Consider the following 13,372-nt stretch of genomic DNA (forward strand, 5'->3'; position numbering starts at 1 on the left):
AAGTCAGAAAGACATTAAGTACGAGTAACTTCCATAATAAGGACTTATTTTCTCAGCCTGATTATAGCGAAAATATTTTTCTGAAATCAATGACAAAACTCTCATTTTCCTTAGCAGAGATGTGATTTCACTCAAACAATACACAGTTTTCTAGACAGTCACATGGGATACACAATCAGAATTGTAAACTATGTAGTCATTTCAGTAGAGAGTAGTAATTTTGGTAACAAATGCTTCATGTTCATGTTACATTGGCAAATAGCCTATAAATGAATGCTTACTTACACCGTTCAACAAATTTGAATATAGTGGACTGGAAAATATTCTGACATAATAAATTTGAGATCATCTCACTTGCCTGATACTAGAAGTTTATTTTTAAAGTCAATATAAAAGTTCTTTGTTCTCCATTAGGTCTCCTATGCTTTTTAATGGATGAGAAAAGAGTTAATGTCATACTGTTTTTCTTTCACATACCATATTACTGCAGCACTAAGGGTCTTTATCACCATTTTTTTCAAAAGAGTCAAAATATCACGTTAATGCAGTCATCACAGCCAGTGTGAGTAGCTGGAATGGAAACACTGCCTTATTTGGTGCATCGCTTGCCCTAATTTTCTTGAAAGTATACATTACATTTCTATCACATTTTGACATCATATTCTTAAATCCATAACTGTGACTTAGCCTTTCAATTTCCCTTCGAAATTAGGGGTTTTGCAATGCTACACGATGTTAACTCTTTTAATTCTCATAGAGCAAGTTCGAAAATCTGTGGCTTCATAAATAAATACTAGCAGTTTTAGAAATGTGAGTTTATTCTTAGTATCTGAAGTACGTCCAGATGTTTGCTTCCATAATGAAACCTGCAGAAACCTGATTTTCACATCAGAATAATTTTCTGCATTCATTTTTGATGGCTTATCTTTGGAAGTGAATTAAAAACAGAAACCACAACTCGCATCAGTGCTGTAATTTATTTTGTCACGTTGAAGTAATAAAAAAAGTCTTGGTGAATAAGTATAGATACATTTGGTAATGATTCAGGGTCAGTTAGTAAACTGAAGGCAACTGCTGCCCATTGAGACACTTTGCGCAGCCCATCTCCCAGCAGCAGCTCTAGCTCATAGCCATCTTACATGGAAGCAGCTCAAACCGGTTCACAAAGCTGTGGAAAGGCACAGCTGTAACGATGCTTCCTAAAATCACACAGAACTGGGATGATTTGTATGACTGACACTCGGATTTTGGGAGCTTTCTCTGGACAGAACTCTCTGATGCTTTTAGGGAACTGGGATAGATCAGCCCTTACCAGAACCCTTAGGCACAGGTTATTACTGTTATTACTGTTCAGTAAGAAATTTCTACCCTCCATTTTCAACTGCATTTCTGAAATGCTCAAGATATAGCCAGACCCCAAACAGTCTGCACTGCAGTTACGGAAGTGTGTACTGAGGCATGAATAGAAAAATCTGCTGTACACTAAACACTAAAACTTTGGGGACAATGCAAAATGGCTTTAATTAATATTAACACAAAGATCTCTAGTACTGGTTATATGATTTGTTGCATCTAATTTTTTAAGAGCCTCCACTTTAAAAGAGCATAAAATGGCAAGAACTGGATTGCACCACATAAAGGGGTTATGCAGTTGAAGTATTTTCCCTTAGAACTAGAATCCTCTTTCTTATGCGGGTGATTGTCTTCTTTATTATTCCTTACTTTATCAGCTGTTGGCAGAAGAGAAATATTTGAATTGCAGCACACCGAAAAATTACCTTGAAAGAAGAGTTATTGGATGTAAAGGAGGTGCAAACAGAAGCATTGGAAATTATGTAGATTCTCACATTTATGAACATTACTGTTTTTTCTTTTCTTTCCTTTCTTCCCAATTTCATTTGCTCTGTAGAATTAATAGCTCTCTTAATCTCAGGAAAACGCAGTGCATAAAGAGAGAATTCAACCGTCTGGGACTATTAAAGAAATGTATGCCTAATACCTCATGCAAAGGGATCTCCGTCTCCTGACAAGATATCACCATGCATAGTAGGAAAATAAGCAGAGAAATAATAAGGAAGATGTACATTTCTGACAGAACTCCCACAAGACAATCACATTTCAGCAGAGATTAGCTGGGCCTGTTGTTTCACCAGCAGTTTGTAAGATACAGTGCAAGTAGAGCAAGGAGTTTCCTACAAACTCATTGCTAGAACATTTACATCCTCCCCCACTGAGAGCAGACTTTAGCAAGCCCCTTGTTCTTGGTGATTCCTTTTACTCCTTCACATGATCCAGAGGTCTACAACTAGGTGGAAGCACAATGGATAGCCAGTTTGGTCATCAGATTGCCTAAACCTAGGCCAAAGTTAACACAAAGACCCTAGGAATCTATCAGCATCTTAACCCGCAATTTGGAGAAGCCACAGTGGAGGAAATGCCTTAGCAGCTGGATTTCATTATCTGTTGATAAACTTCAAGAATAAGGATAATCAGATGGAAATAGTTTCTACTGAATAAGAACACAATGGGACAATAAAACAAGGTTGTAGAAGATTAAAGGCATGAAAAGTATGCGTACATTGGTAGATACAGAGGGACCAAAGAACTCCCTCTTTGTAGATGATGTGCAAGTTCAGGAAAAACAAAAAGGAAGATTCTCTGCTTGGATCCTCTGCTATACCACAGTCAACAAACAAAACAAAACAAAGCAAAACAAAACAAAACAAAAGCTTGTAAGAATTGGTTTTAATACTGTTTAACTTCCTGAAAGCATTGAATGCTGAATCATGAGATCCTCTCTAGAGTGAGCTATCAGTGTGGCAAGAAACACTGCTAAGTTGGGTGTAAGACATGCTTGGTCTGAACATATTCCAGTTACTCCTGCACACTAACCTGGGCCAAGAGGAATAGATCATTACACTGTAAAGTAAACAAATTAGAAAAAATAAGAATAGATTATGAGTGGCTCAAAACCTATGCATTTTTATTAGACATACTATACAGTTAGTTTGTAAATACTTTTTGGTAAAAGTGCTTAAGCATCCTTTATCCTCATGTGCTATGTGTTTTCTACTTTAATGTCATGCCTAAATCGATATCTAATTATAATTTGACAAGAAAAAGAGATTGCAATGGTTATGATCTACCTGCTCTGTTGTTAAACTGTAATGTGGTTGGCTGGCTTTACAGTATTTCCATAATTTATCTATACCATTTCTAGAGTCACCAAAAGAATCAGGAAAAAAGCTTCTGCAAAATCTTTTCAGCACCACATAGAATTGTCACAGAAGCTCTTTTTCTGTAGCTGATGGAGGAGGGAAATCTTTGATGTCTGACTGTTTACTCTCATTTGTCCAGGATTTAAATAGCTTCCATCTCAGGTCTTGCAAACAGATAAAAATCAAGGAAACTCTAGCCAGAACAACAGCCACTCAAGCAGTGATTATTAAAGCAATGTATCCTTGAAGATTCTGAGAGTACATTTGCCATCACGAATAACATCTGTGTTTTTCTCTAGGCCTATCACACAAACTTCCATGCTCACACAGTTACGTAGAGATGAGAGAGATTTTCTCCCCCACTCTGCAAATCTGTTAAGAAATGGACAACTGGATATGTAAAAAATTCTCTTCTTTGATTTTCGTGCTGACCAGTCATTAAAGGGTTGCTTTTCAGAGTAGCACAAAAGCAGAAGAGCTGGTTGACCAAACATATTTTTTTTCACAAAGAAGTGTCAACCCTGAGCTTGTAATTAAGAAGTTAAAATCTGCGATTTATATATATTTATATATATAAAAATAGATGATCATACTAAGACTAAAAAAGTGAAAGAAATCTCCATGTCAATACTATATATTTGTTTGTTCAGAAATTTGTAGAAGAAATCCCTGTGATACTGAAATTAAGTGATATGAAAGATGTAGTTAGATGTGAAATACTCTATCGATCTGGTCGCCATTGTTAGTCAATTAGAGAACTACCATCTTGGTAGGATAATAAACATAGTAGCAGAAAGCCCTAATTGATGTCAGAACAGTGATGAAAGGAAAGAGATTTTATCACAAGAGACTATTTTCTGCCCAAACCCTTGAGGGGAGATTTGTCAGGAGAGTTGTTTAGCATTACCACCGTGGCTGATGGTGAGCTAAGTGGAAATCTGCGCCAATTGCATAATATGGATAAACACTAAAAGAAGCTAAGCAAAATCATGCTACTACTCTTTTTCTTTTTTTTTTCTGGGCATTAGAATTTAAATCCTAGGGAACTGTAACATGATATTCTGAAGATAGTGGAGTTAGTATCATACTGAAAGAAGAACTTGCTTTTCAGCTTCTCTACCTTCATACCAATCTGAAGTGGTTGGCAGGTGGATTGCAAGACATTCATCGTTGAGATGAACTCTTGTGTTGGAAAAAAATCCAGACTGCCTCTTTATAGCAATGATCATTCCGATGACCTGAATTATTCTACAGAAGTCCCTAAAGGAAATCTGGCTGTCAGTGAAGAACGGTTGCGTTTTTTTCATTCTTGTCTTTTGTTCTGTTGATTTTTTAGACTTACAGGGAGCAGCTGGAGTTAGACCCAACTCAGAAAGAAAACTGCTTCATTGGTTTCTTCCCCCCTCCCCCTCCCTTTTTTTTTTTCATTAGGGAAAAAAAAACATTCACTGTAAGATCTTTTTACTTCTGCAGCATAAAAGGAAATGAAGCTTAGAAAGTCTCCTGTAATAAAGATCTGAGAAAGAATTCTCTCAAGAGTGGATATTCTCTTCAGAGATATCTGCAAAAAACAGGAAGCAGTTCAGTCTGGCACCTGGTGCTCTTTGGGAAAACAAAAAGGGAAGCAGGTTGCAGCACTGCTCTCTTCGCATACAAAACTGCAAGTGTTTGTGGCATGGTCCATTGTCCAAGAGTGTAAGAAAAGAAGGAAGTTGGCTGTTTCTGTAGCTAAAACACAGTTTCTCTGATCAGTTTCAAGATTATCTCCATTGTCTCTGCAGTACGAGGCTGATGAAGGCGAAGAGCAATGTCTGCAGTGGTTGGCTGGGTCGTGTGGCTGAAGCCTCTACCTCCCTTCTGTCTGAGTCAACAGGCGGTGCTTCAGTCATGACGAAATCAAACTCAGTGGGACAGATGTCATCTGTACAGCCGCTTCCACTGCCAGAGCCACTTGTCTCATCACCTGGTACAAGGGAGTGAGGAAAACAGGGTGAGTGCCTTGGGTTGAAATGGTTGTCCCTTTCTCCGTTCCTGTCCCACCCAGTGCCCTGGTGGGGATGAACACTGTGGTAAAGTGTGCGGATGGTAAATTTCATTCAGCAAAGCATCCAAATGAAAGCTACCATGATGGATGCACCTAATTAGGCATTTAATGTGCTGAAAGGCCCTTTTGAAAAAGGAGCAGACTGCTGGCATAATGGAAAGCCCTCAGTGTCTTGATGCATTTGAAATGATGATAAGCAAGAGAAGAAAAAAAAAAAACAAACGGGACAGAAGATTTTTTGTACGTTACCAGCAGCAGAAAGCACAAACTCCAAGGAAAACCATTCAAATGGAACTGATTTATAAATACATTTCAAAATTACATTTATTTAAGGAGAGCTAATAGTTTCTTACTTGTATCCTGGAAATTGACATCATTTCCATTATATGCATTCTTCAGTTTATTTGTCATGACACGTAAGGCCATGATTTGTTGTCGAATGAAGGTGTCTGGCCTTGTGATGTCCACATCTACTTCTGGATTGTTGATTTGGTTGGTCAAGCCATCATTCATAATCTCAGGCAAGTATCTATAAAACAGGATGAATGATTAGTTTAAATGCAGTACTTGTCAAAATAAGGACTGTACAGTGAACACTGTGCTAAGCAATTTGACACTGACAATGATTATGCAGTTCTTAAATGGCTCCAGTGAAATTATGTTAAAAATATGTTTTTAATTTTACAGACTCTAAAGGCTCTTTTTAGTATCCTGGCTGCGTGGAAAGCAGAGAGGATTTAAGCTATCCAAACTCATAACTATTCACATACTCCCCAGCACGTGCACTGACTGTAATCCATAGAAGAGATTCACCAGCCAGCAGTAAGTCAACACACTCCTGTACTGACATGAACAGTAGTACACTAAGTATTCAACAGTGCATTCTTCTGCTTTTATTTCTTAGTGCATAAATTATGAATTCCTTTTTCTGGGACAGTTCAGAAGCCAATCTTGAGGCTTTATTGTCCTTCTTATTTAACTGAAGCGCCTAATTCATTTTCTTCACCAGTCCTTCCTTGCATCCCTTTTTTGACTATAGTGAACATCATTTCCAGCCTATCTGACATCCAGACCCACAAATGGTGGCGTGAACTTACCAGTTTCCAATATTCTCTTTCATTTGGTCTTCATTCTTTATAAACAGGCTATGCTTTCTTATCCCACACGCTTTGTGCATAACGTATTTAAGGCATGGCATTTGCTATCCATCAACACATCTGAAATTTTATTCAGGCTCCTAGCTTGTCGTTCTTTGATTACTGCAGCATTCCCTTCTATGACCTTGGCTAATGCAGTCTAATGCTGCTCACAGGCATCAAGTGCGCTTTTGCAGATCTCTCTCTCCTAAAAAATCAGCCCATTACTCCAATCATCCTACGGTAAAAGTCTTCATCATCTTTTGTTAAATATGCACACTTTGTCTCCTGCTGCTCTCTGCACTTAGGAAACTCTCCTTATAGGCATCTGCAAAGCTACCTTATTTCCTGCTTTGATTCCCTGTTAAAAATTATTTGTGCATTTTACGACAGCTGGGCTGAAAAAGGACTGGCATTATTCTCTGTGCCGGCATGGTATCCTGAGAAAATATTGTATTGTCACTTCCCTGTTCTCTCTATCTTTTTTTTTGAGTATTCTTTGCCTCATATTTAGGTTGCAAGGGATTTGGGGTAGATCTACGCTTTGTTCATTGTTCATTATCAGGTTATGATCCACTTTCTAATTAGCTAACAAAACAGGCTAGTCTACCGATGTCTGTGGGACACCTCCTGTGGGTATATAACAGTCTAGCCTACTAATGGCAAAATTTCTGATGTCTGGTACTAAATGTAGTTTTAAAAGTATTTTACTTCATCACACTGATGCCAATCCAGTTCTCTGTATCCATATTCAAATTTGACTCTGGTGTCTGTGTTTTGTTGTTCTGGCTTTGGAAAATAAATATATTCCTTAAAAGCATATCTGAAAGTAAGAAAAAAGAAAGGACTTTCCCTGCTGAAGTTGTGCTTAAGGGAAAATCACTTTTGTATTTCTTCTGGTGATTCACAAAATGATGACTGCTTTGCTGAGCCAGGGAAGGGTTTAGTCTCACTATAATAGGTACTCGCATCGCAAGATGAGACTCATCTGTCACCAGTGGCCTTTGAAAGCTTACAAGAGAGTAATCTTGAGGGGAGTGTGAACACAGAAGAACAAAACATGACTGCCAAAAATGCCTAACCTTGAAATGCATTTCCTGATGTTTCAGTAGTACCATAACAAGAAAAAACAATGCTGCAGGGATCCCATCCAGACTCCTGGGGTACAGACTTAAGTACAGTGAGAATACAGAGCCACTTCCCCTAGTGTAGAGGAATGCAGACTGTAGTGTTATGAATCAACAAAGATAGAAATTGGAAAGAATTCTGCAGAGATGCCCAAAGGCAGCAGGACGGAGACCTTGGCATTCAGGGAAGTTCTGGGCTGCAGAGAAACAGCATCTCCATCCGTCACACATCTCTACAAATGAAATGGCTGTTGTAGATAAATTGCTCAGCCTAGAAGTAAATCAGTGACTTCAAGGTGCAGTTGATTAAAAAAGTAAGAATATAAGAATTGCCCTGCTGACTTGGAGAAGATGCTCAGTATCTTGTCAAAGGAAACTGTCATAGCTGCTAGCTAAAGTGATTTGAAATCATTGGTCATTTTTGTGGATTGCTTTCTTTGTTTAATAGTATAGACTATCTGCTCTCTATTGCAAAAAGTCCATGAGAAGTTATGACTAACTCTCAACTGCAGTTCACAGGCTTTCTTTGACTAATTTATGTTTGATTTCCTCATCTTGCTGTAAAAAATAAAATAAGAATGTTCTGACTTCTTAAGTAAGCTTTTTATATGGAGAGAATATGAGCTAGTTTTAGAGAGTGCTTTTTACTGAGGTTTATATTCTGCACTGTGATCAGTGTGGTTCTGATGTCATTCAGAAGATCATCTAACTTTAAATGTACCGGCCATTAGGTTGCAGAAAGAAATTCAATCTGTCACCCCTCTGCCGGTACCCAGCTCAGGATCTGAAGATCCCCCTAATATTTCCGACATGGAGGAGCTGCAATTTCTTTCATAGGAAAATCTCTAATAAATTATACATAAAAAGACATTTTACAACTTATTTGAAAATGCATATGATGGTTTTATATGAGATGCTAATCAACAGCTTCATTACAACAGATCCATAAGACAAAACTTCCTTTTAAATAGGGAAAATATAGGAAGTGATGGAAAGCTTAGTTTCCACATAAGCTAGGCTTATCTTGAGCTATAAAATAAGGCATCTAAATCTAGGCTTTATTATCTAAGTTTGTTTTTAGGGGAGGTGGGTGTTCACACACCTACAGAGTGTGTGCTCTCTTCTACAGAGAGCATCATGCAGATTAGTTCATCAAGCCTGAGGTAAAGTCACCAAATTTCAGGCATTTTAAAACCATGTTAGTATGGCTAAGAGAAGTTTTTATGTTATGCACATGGAACAGTATAATACAGCATGACTAATACAGAGAACGTATTTAGGCAGGGATGCACCTAGATTTTGAGTGTTTTACATGGTAGGGAAAGGATGGGAACCGGCCAGTAAAGCTATCCCCTCGATGTGTTCTTCAGGTGACAGAGAGAGTGGTTCACCTCTCCTGAGAACAGTCTGGTGCACGTCACCTTGATGTGTAAGTAAGACATCCTGGGTGTGTGTCACAAGAAATCTGTTACCGTGTGATCACTTAGAAGTTAGGTGGATACTTTAATTTCCAGGCAAATGAGCCTTTAGGCATTAAGGGTGTAAGAGGAAAAAATTCGGAAATTTAGGTTGAAGACTAGTCTTTCGGTTTATGTAGATATCAAAACTTGTATGTCTAAATGCAGCTGTGTGTTTATGAGTGGAGTTCCAGTCTCATCCGATCTGGTTAACAAGAGCTCTAGTCAATACCAAACAGAGGCATATTTATCAGTGGTGTGGGGACAGGTGTTGGGGTCCCATATGTCTTTGGCTAGATGACTAGTTCATTAGATTTCATCTGCTGGAATTTAGTTGTGCAGGCATAGACATCTGGTGCAATTCGAGACGCGCTTGGTTATTACTCCACCTCTCCGATTACCACCTCTGAAAGACAAGAGTTTCCCATAGATCCTATATCATATATACAGGCTTGAAGGGGAGATCTTGGATGTCTGGGGAACCTAAAATAATATTTCTTTAGTCAAGTGAATTGAGTGTTGAGTTCTACTTTACTTAAAAGGGGTATGCTGCTTGATATCCTTCTGTCACTCCAGTAAGGTTTAAATACACTGTAGGTCCAGCATCTTATTTGCCAACTTCATGAAGGTCTTTGTGACAGCATCTCACATGACAGTAGCTGTGTTTAGGCAGCTGGAACCTGCTTCACTGACCATACTGTCTGGATACTGGGGCTCTGTTCAGGCACCTTAACAATGGTGACTTTTTGAAATGCTCTAGCAGGTATTGCCCTGCCTCTGGGAGGTGGTCTCCTGTGTCATACCTGTCTTACACGCTGCTCTAGCTTGGGCAACACAACTGACTTCTTATTGTCTGCAAGCTCACCCACAGGCATCTACATTTAAATGTATGAATTTATATGTCTGAATGTGAAACCGAGTTCTGCTGTCATTACTGAACTAGCTGACCTGCTTCCTCAGGGGAAAAAAAGGTAGAAAAGCCTATATTGAATGTGCATATCTTTGAATTGTTTTCCCTTCTCTTAAAGACTGGTAGGGATATGGAAACACGCAGCCCAAAGGTGTTTTTTGAGTGACAGTCTCTGAGAAGCAGCACAGCACACATTCTGACAAAAGCATTTTGATGTGTGCGGGGTAGGGTTAAGTCACACAGAATTGGAAGACTTGTCTTGGGACTACGTCTTGACAGCAGATTTGTTGCTGGCTGGGCAAAGTTGTTGCGCACAGCTGCTTTTGCTGCAGTTCTGTAAGTGGAGACACCCCTGTGAATTTTAAGCTTCACTGCTGCTTCCGCTCTTGTTAATGATCTCTTTGTATGCTTGGCCATTACAAGAACTATATGCCCAATATAAATGTAAAAAAAAGAAAGACAACCTGAAGCCAAATCTGCTCTTTGCATTCTCCCAGAAAACAGAAAGAATCAGCTTTCTTAGCCCTTGGCCTGCAGAGAATTTGAATAACGCTGTTTGTTTTCTGCTGTTTGCTCCTTGCTCAGCTATGTCAGGAGTTTAGTGTAATCTACATTGTTTTCTAAAATATTAATGCTTTCTATTCCTCTTAGTCTTTCTGCTGTTCTTGCTTGTCTCAGCAGACACAGCGAAAATGCCTTCTGGCATACCATACCTGAGCGCCACAAAACCTATTTAAAGCCACTTTCTCTTTCTCTCTCTCCCTCTCTTTTTAACATCCATTTAATGTTTTAGGGTGTTTACTTCCTTTTAAAGTCTAGAAATGACTGATGAACCTTTCAAGCAATATATAGAAGTGCTAGCTATCAAAAACACCCAAACCAAAACTATAATAACAGGAAAGGAGGAATGCCCAGTTCTTTGAAAGACATCTGCCTTACAGGGCACTGTTTTTACCATGGCAGCAACTGCTTACAGCATAACTACAGCATCCCACTCTGGCAGTACTGGCATTTTTTTCCAGATGCCCGAAACCTTTGGGAATATAGAACAAAATGCAGCACAGACTTATCCTGGATAGGATAGGGTTAGGCAGTCACATCTGGTCTGGAAAGATAAGTAAGGTGGAAAATTGGTTGTGTGGCTAACTGGATCACCTCATCCAATTCTGCTTGCTCAGGAGGCACTCAAAGGGTGTTTTCAGTGTTATTTCAGTAATTTCTTCTCCATGTTGGAGCAAAGCTTGAGGAGTCAAAAAGAGCGGGAGATAATGATTCATCTGCCAATTTTTGTTTGAAGGAAGAGTCCACAAAAATAAATTTGGGCTGTCAGCTAGTAGGCAGTTTTTACACTTAGGAAAAGTGGTTTATTCACAGTTACAGCAGTGGTGCTTGTGCTTACTGGTTATCTTTGTCTATCCGGGTAAAGCACTTTCAACTCACTCTCACTGCAAGTTTTGCTGTTGAGCAAGGAGTGGCATTCTCAGTACAGGCACTGCGCAGGTGAATGCTTCATCCCATCTGAGTTCACCAGGCTGGAAGTAGGTGCTCACTCACATGCAGCAAGAAGAGAAAATTTCAGGCCTGCTGAGATGCAGTCCTGTGTTCATTTTGGTGAAATAACCTGTAATTTTGAATTCAGGATTGAAAACGGTAGTGTTCCTTTCTCCTTTTATTTTTCAGCTTTCTCTGTCTTTTCTGTTGGCAGTTACTTTGTTTTATCTACTTATTCTTGACTTGAGCACCATCTCTCATGTGGGTTGGTTGAAAGCAGTTGGCTGAGGTAGTCAAAGCCATTCGATGCTCTTCTCCCATGCATCTTAGCAGTTGCAGATTTGGTTACCATTCTCACTGCAGTAACAACCACTTTGTTTATTCAAGGGATAATACCTGGGATTTGGCGTAAATCCTCCTAAACCCCAAATTCCTTAATTCCTGGGAATATTCCTTAATTTCTAGGAAACATCTATTTTTGAAGAAAAAGAAAAAGCTGTTCCTAAGGATTTATTTGCAAATAGGAAATCACTACATTTTCAAAGTCTGGTCATAGTGATGATTTTAGATTCTAAATGTCTTTAAAAAAAATTGGCCTCTGTACAGCTGGTAGAAGACATTCATTATTTAAACATAAAATTATGTTCAATTTTTTTTTATGAATACAGATATGATGGGAAGCTCTGCTTGGCGTCTCTCTCAAAGACACTTTATCAGAGGAAGCTATTTTTTTTTTAAATTATTTTCCAAAATAAGACTTTAATGTGTTCCCATTTCCACAGTACCTGATTTCTACCTGATGTGACCTCATTAAAACCCCTCTTCACAGAGGATCAGCAACATGCCAAGTGCAGCCTTCCAGAACGCTATAATGGATCACTCTGCTACCCTATGATTATCTGTGAGTTGGCAAACTTCATTTAGCCCCTGCTGGTGTCACTGTAAATTAATCATGGCAGCAGAATGATACCTGGGGACCGCAATAACCACAAGTGACCTTGGCATAATGCCTCTCTCAGGAGAAGGCCTTGCTTTCATTTCCTGTGATCTCTTGTTTTCCTGCAAAAGCACCATCAAAAGGTGATGTGTAAAATGAAATGTGAAGCACAGTGTGCATCTGGCAATTCAAAGTTTCTTTGTACAGCCACAGGATCTCATCAACAACGAGCTACAATCTCCTTTCCCAGCAGTCACCAACACCATGTTGTCTTCTCATTTGTAGTACTAATGTCTAGGGGAAATAGGAGGTGACTAAATTTCTTTCTTTCTTTTTTCTTTTCTTTTTTTTTTTTTCCATCAAGAGCTGCTGTGATGTTCTCCAGAACTCCAAATGCAACTCTTCATACAGTACAGGGGTGCTTTTGACAGGTGACACAATGAAAAGAAATAGATATATACACAGTGGATGGATTTTGCCACCCTTGCTATTGTAAGCTAGCATTTGCTATCAGATGCTAGTCAGTATGAGTATGGAAATATTTATCGCTTTTCTTTAAGCTGCAGTAAATGTCCTTGTTCACCAAGGCGATCTTGCATATCAAGCTAATTACATTTTCAATATTATTTCATATACAGGCCATGGAATCCTATAGTATCTGTCTGATTTATTACTATTCCCTCCACCTCAAGCATTTATTGAATTCTGTTTCTAAGGCAATAATTACACATTTCCTTTGTGAATGCATACAAAATAGAAAACTGAAGAGCTGTGGTTGGGTCTGCTGAGACTGTGTTGTCAGGTGATGCTCTGATACTGTGATTCCACATCCAGTGATATGTTTGTGTTAAATTAATCAAGATTATCAGCATAGGAGAGAGGTACTGAACGGCTTCAGAACATTAATCTGAGGAGTTGCCAAGAAACTAACCAGGCTTTTCATAAGATAAGTAGTGCAAAAGGAGGATAGAAATCTTAAAACTCCTCTACAGAACTCCCCCAAACCTTGGAGTGTTTGCTAGCCCAAGTGCAGAAGAGAGCTGAAAGGACAT

At 38.8% G+C, this 13,372-nt stretch overlaps 1 protein-coding gene across 1 annotated transcript in view; it reads right to left on the minus strand.

Moving 5' to 3' along the window:
- Window positions 1-289: 289 nt before the first annotated feature.
- The window catches only part of GPC6 (glypican 6), a 732,688-nt gene continuing 719,605 nt past the window's right edge, over window positions 290-13,372 (minus strand). The window contains exons 8-9 of the mRNA XM_085215637.1: window positions 5,616-5,791; window positions 290-5,181 (exon numbers count right to left, since the gene is read on the minus strand). Of these exons, the coding sequence (XP_085071763.1) occupies window positions 4,979-5,181; window positions 5,616-5,791 (379 nt within the window). The 3' untranslated portion in view covers window positions 290-4,978. The remainder of the gene's footprint in view (window positions 5,182-5,615; window positions 5,792-13,372) is intronic.

This window comes from Meleagris gallopavo, chromosome 1, assembly GCF_905368555.1.
Source record: "Meleagris gallopavo chromosome 1, MGAL_WU_HG_1.1, whole genome shotgun sequence".
Taxonomy (NCBI): Eukaryota; Metazoa; Chordata; class Aves; order Galliformes; family Phasianidae; genus Meleagris; species Meleagris gallopavo.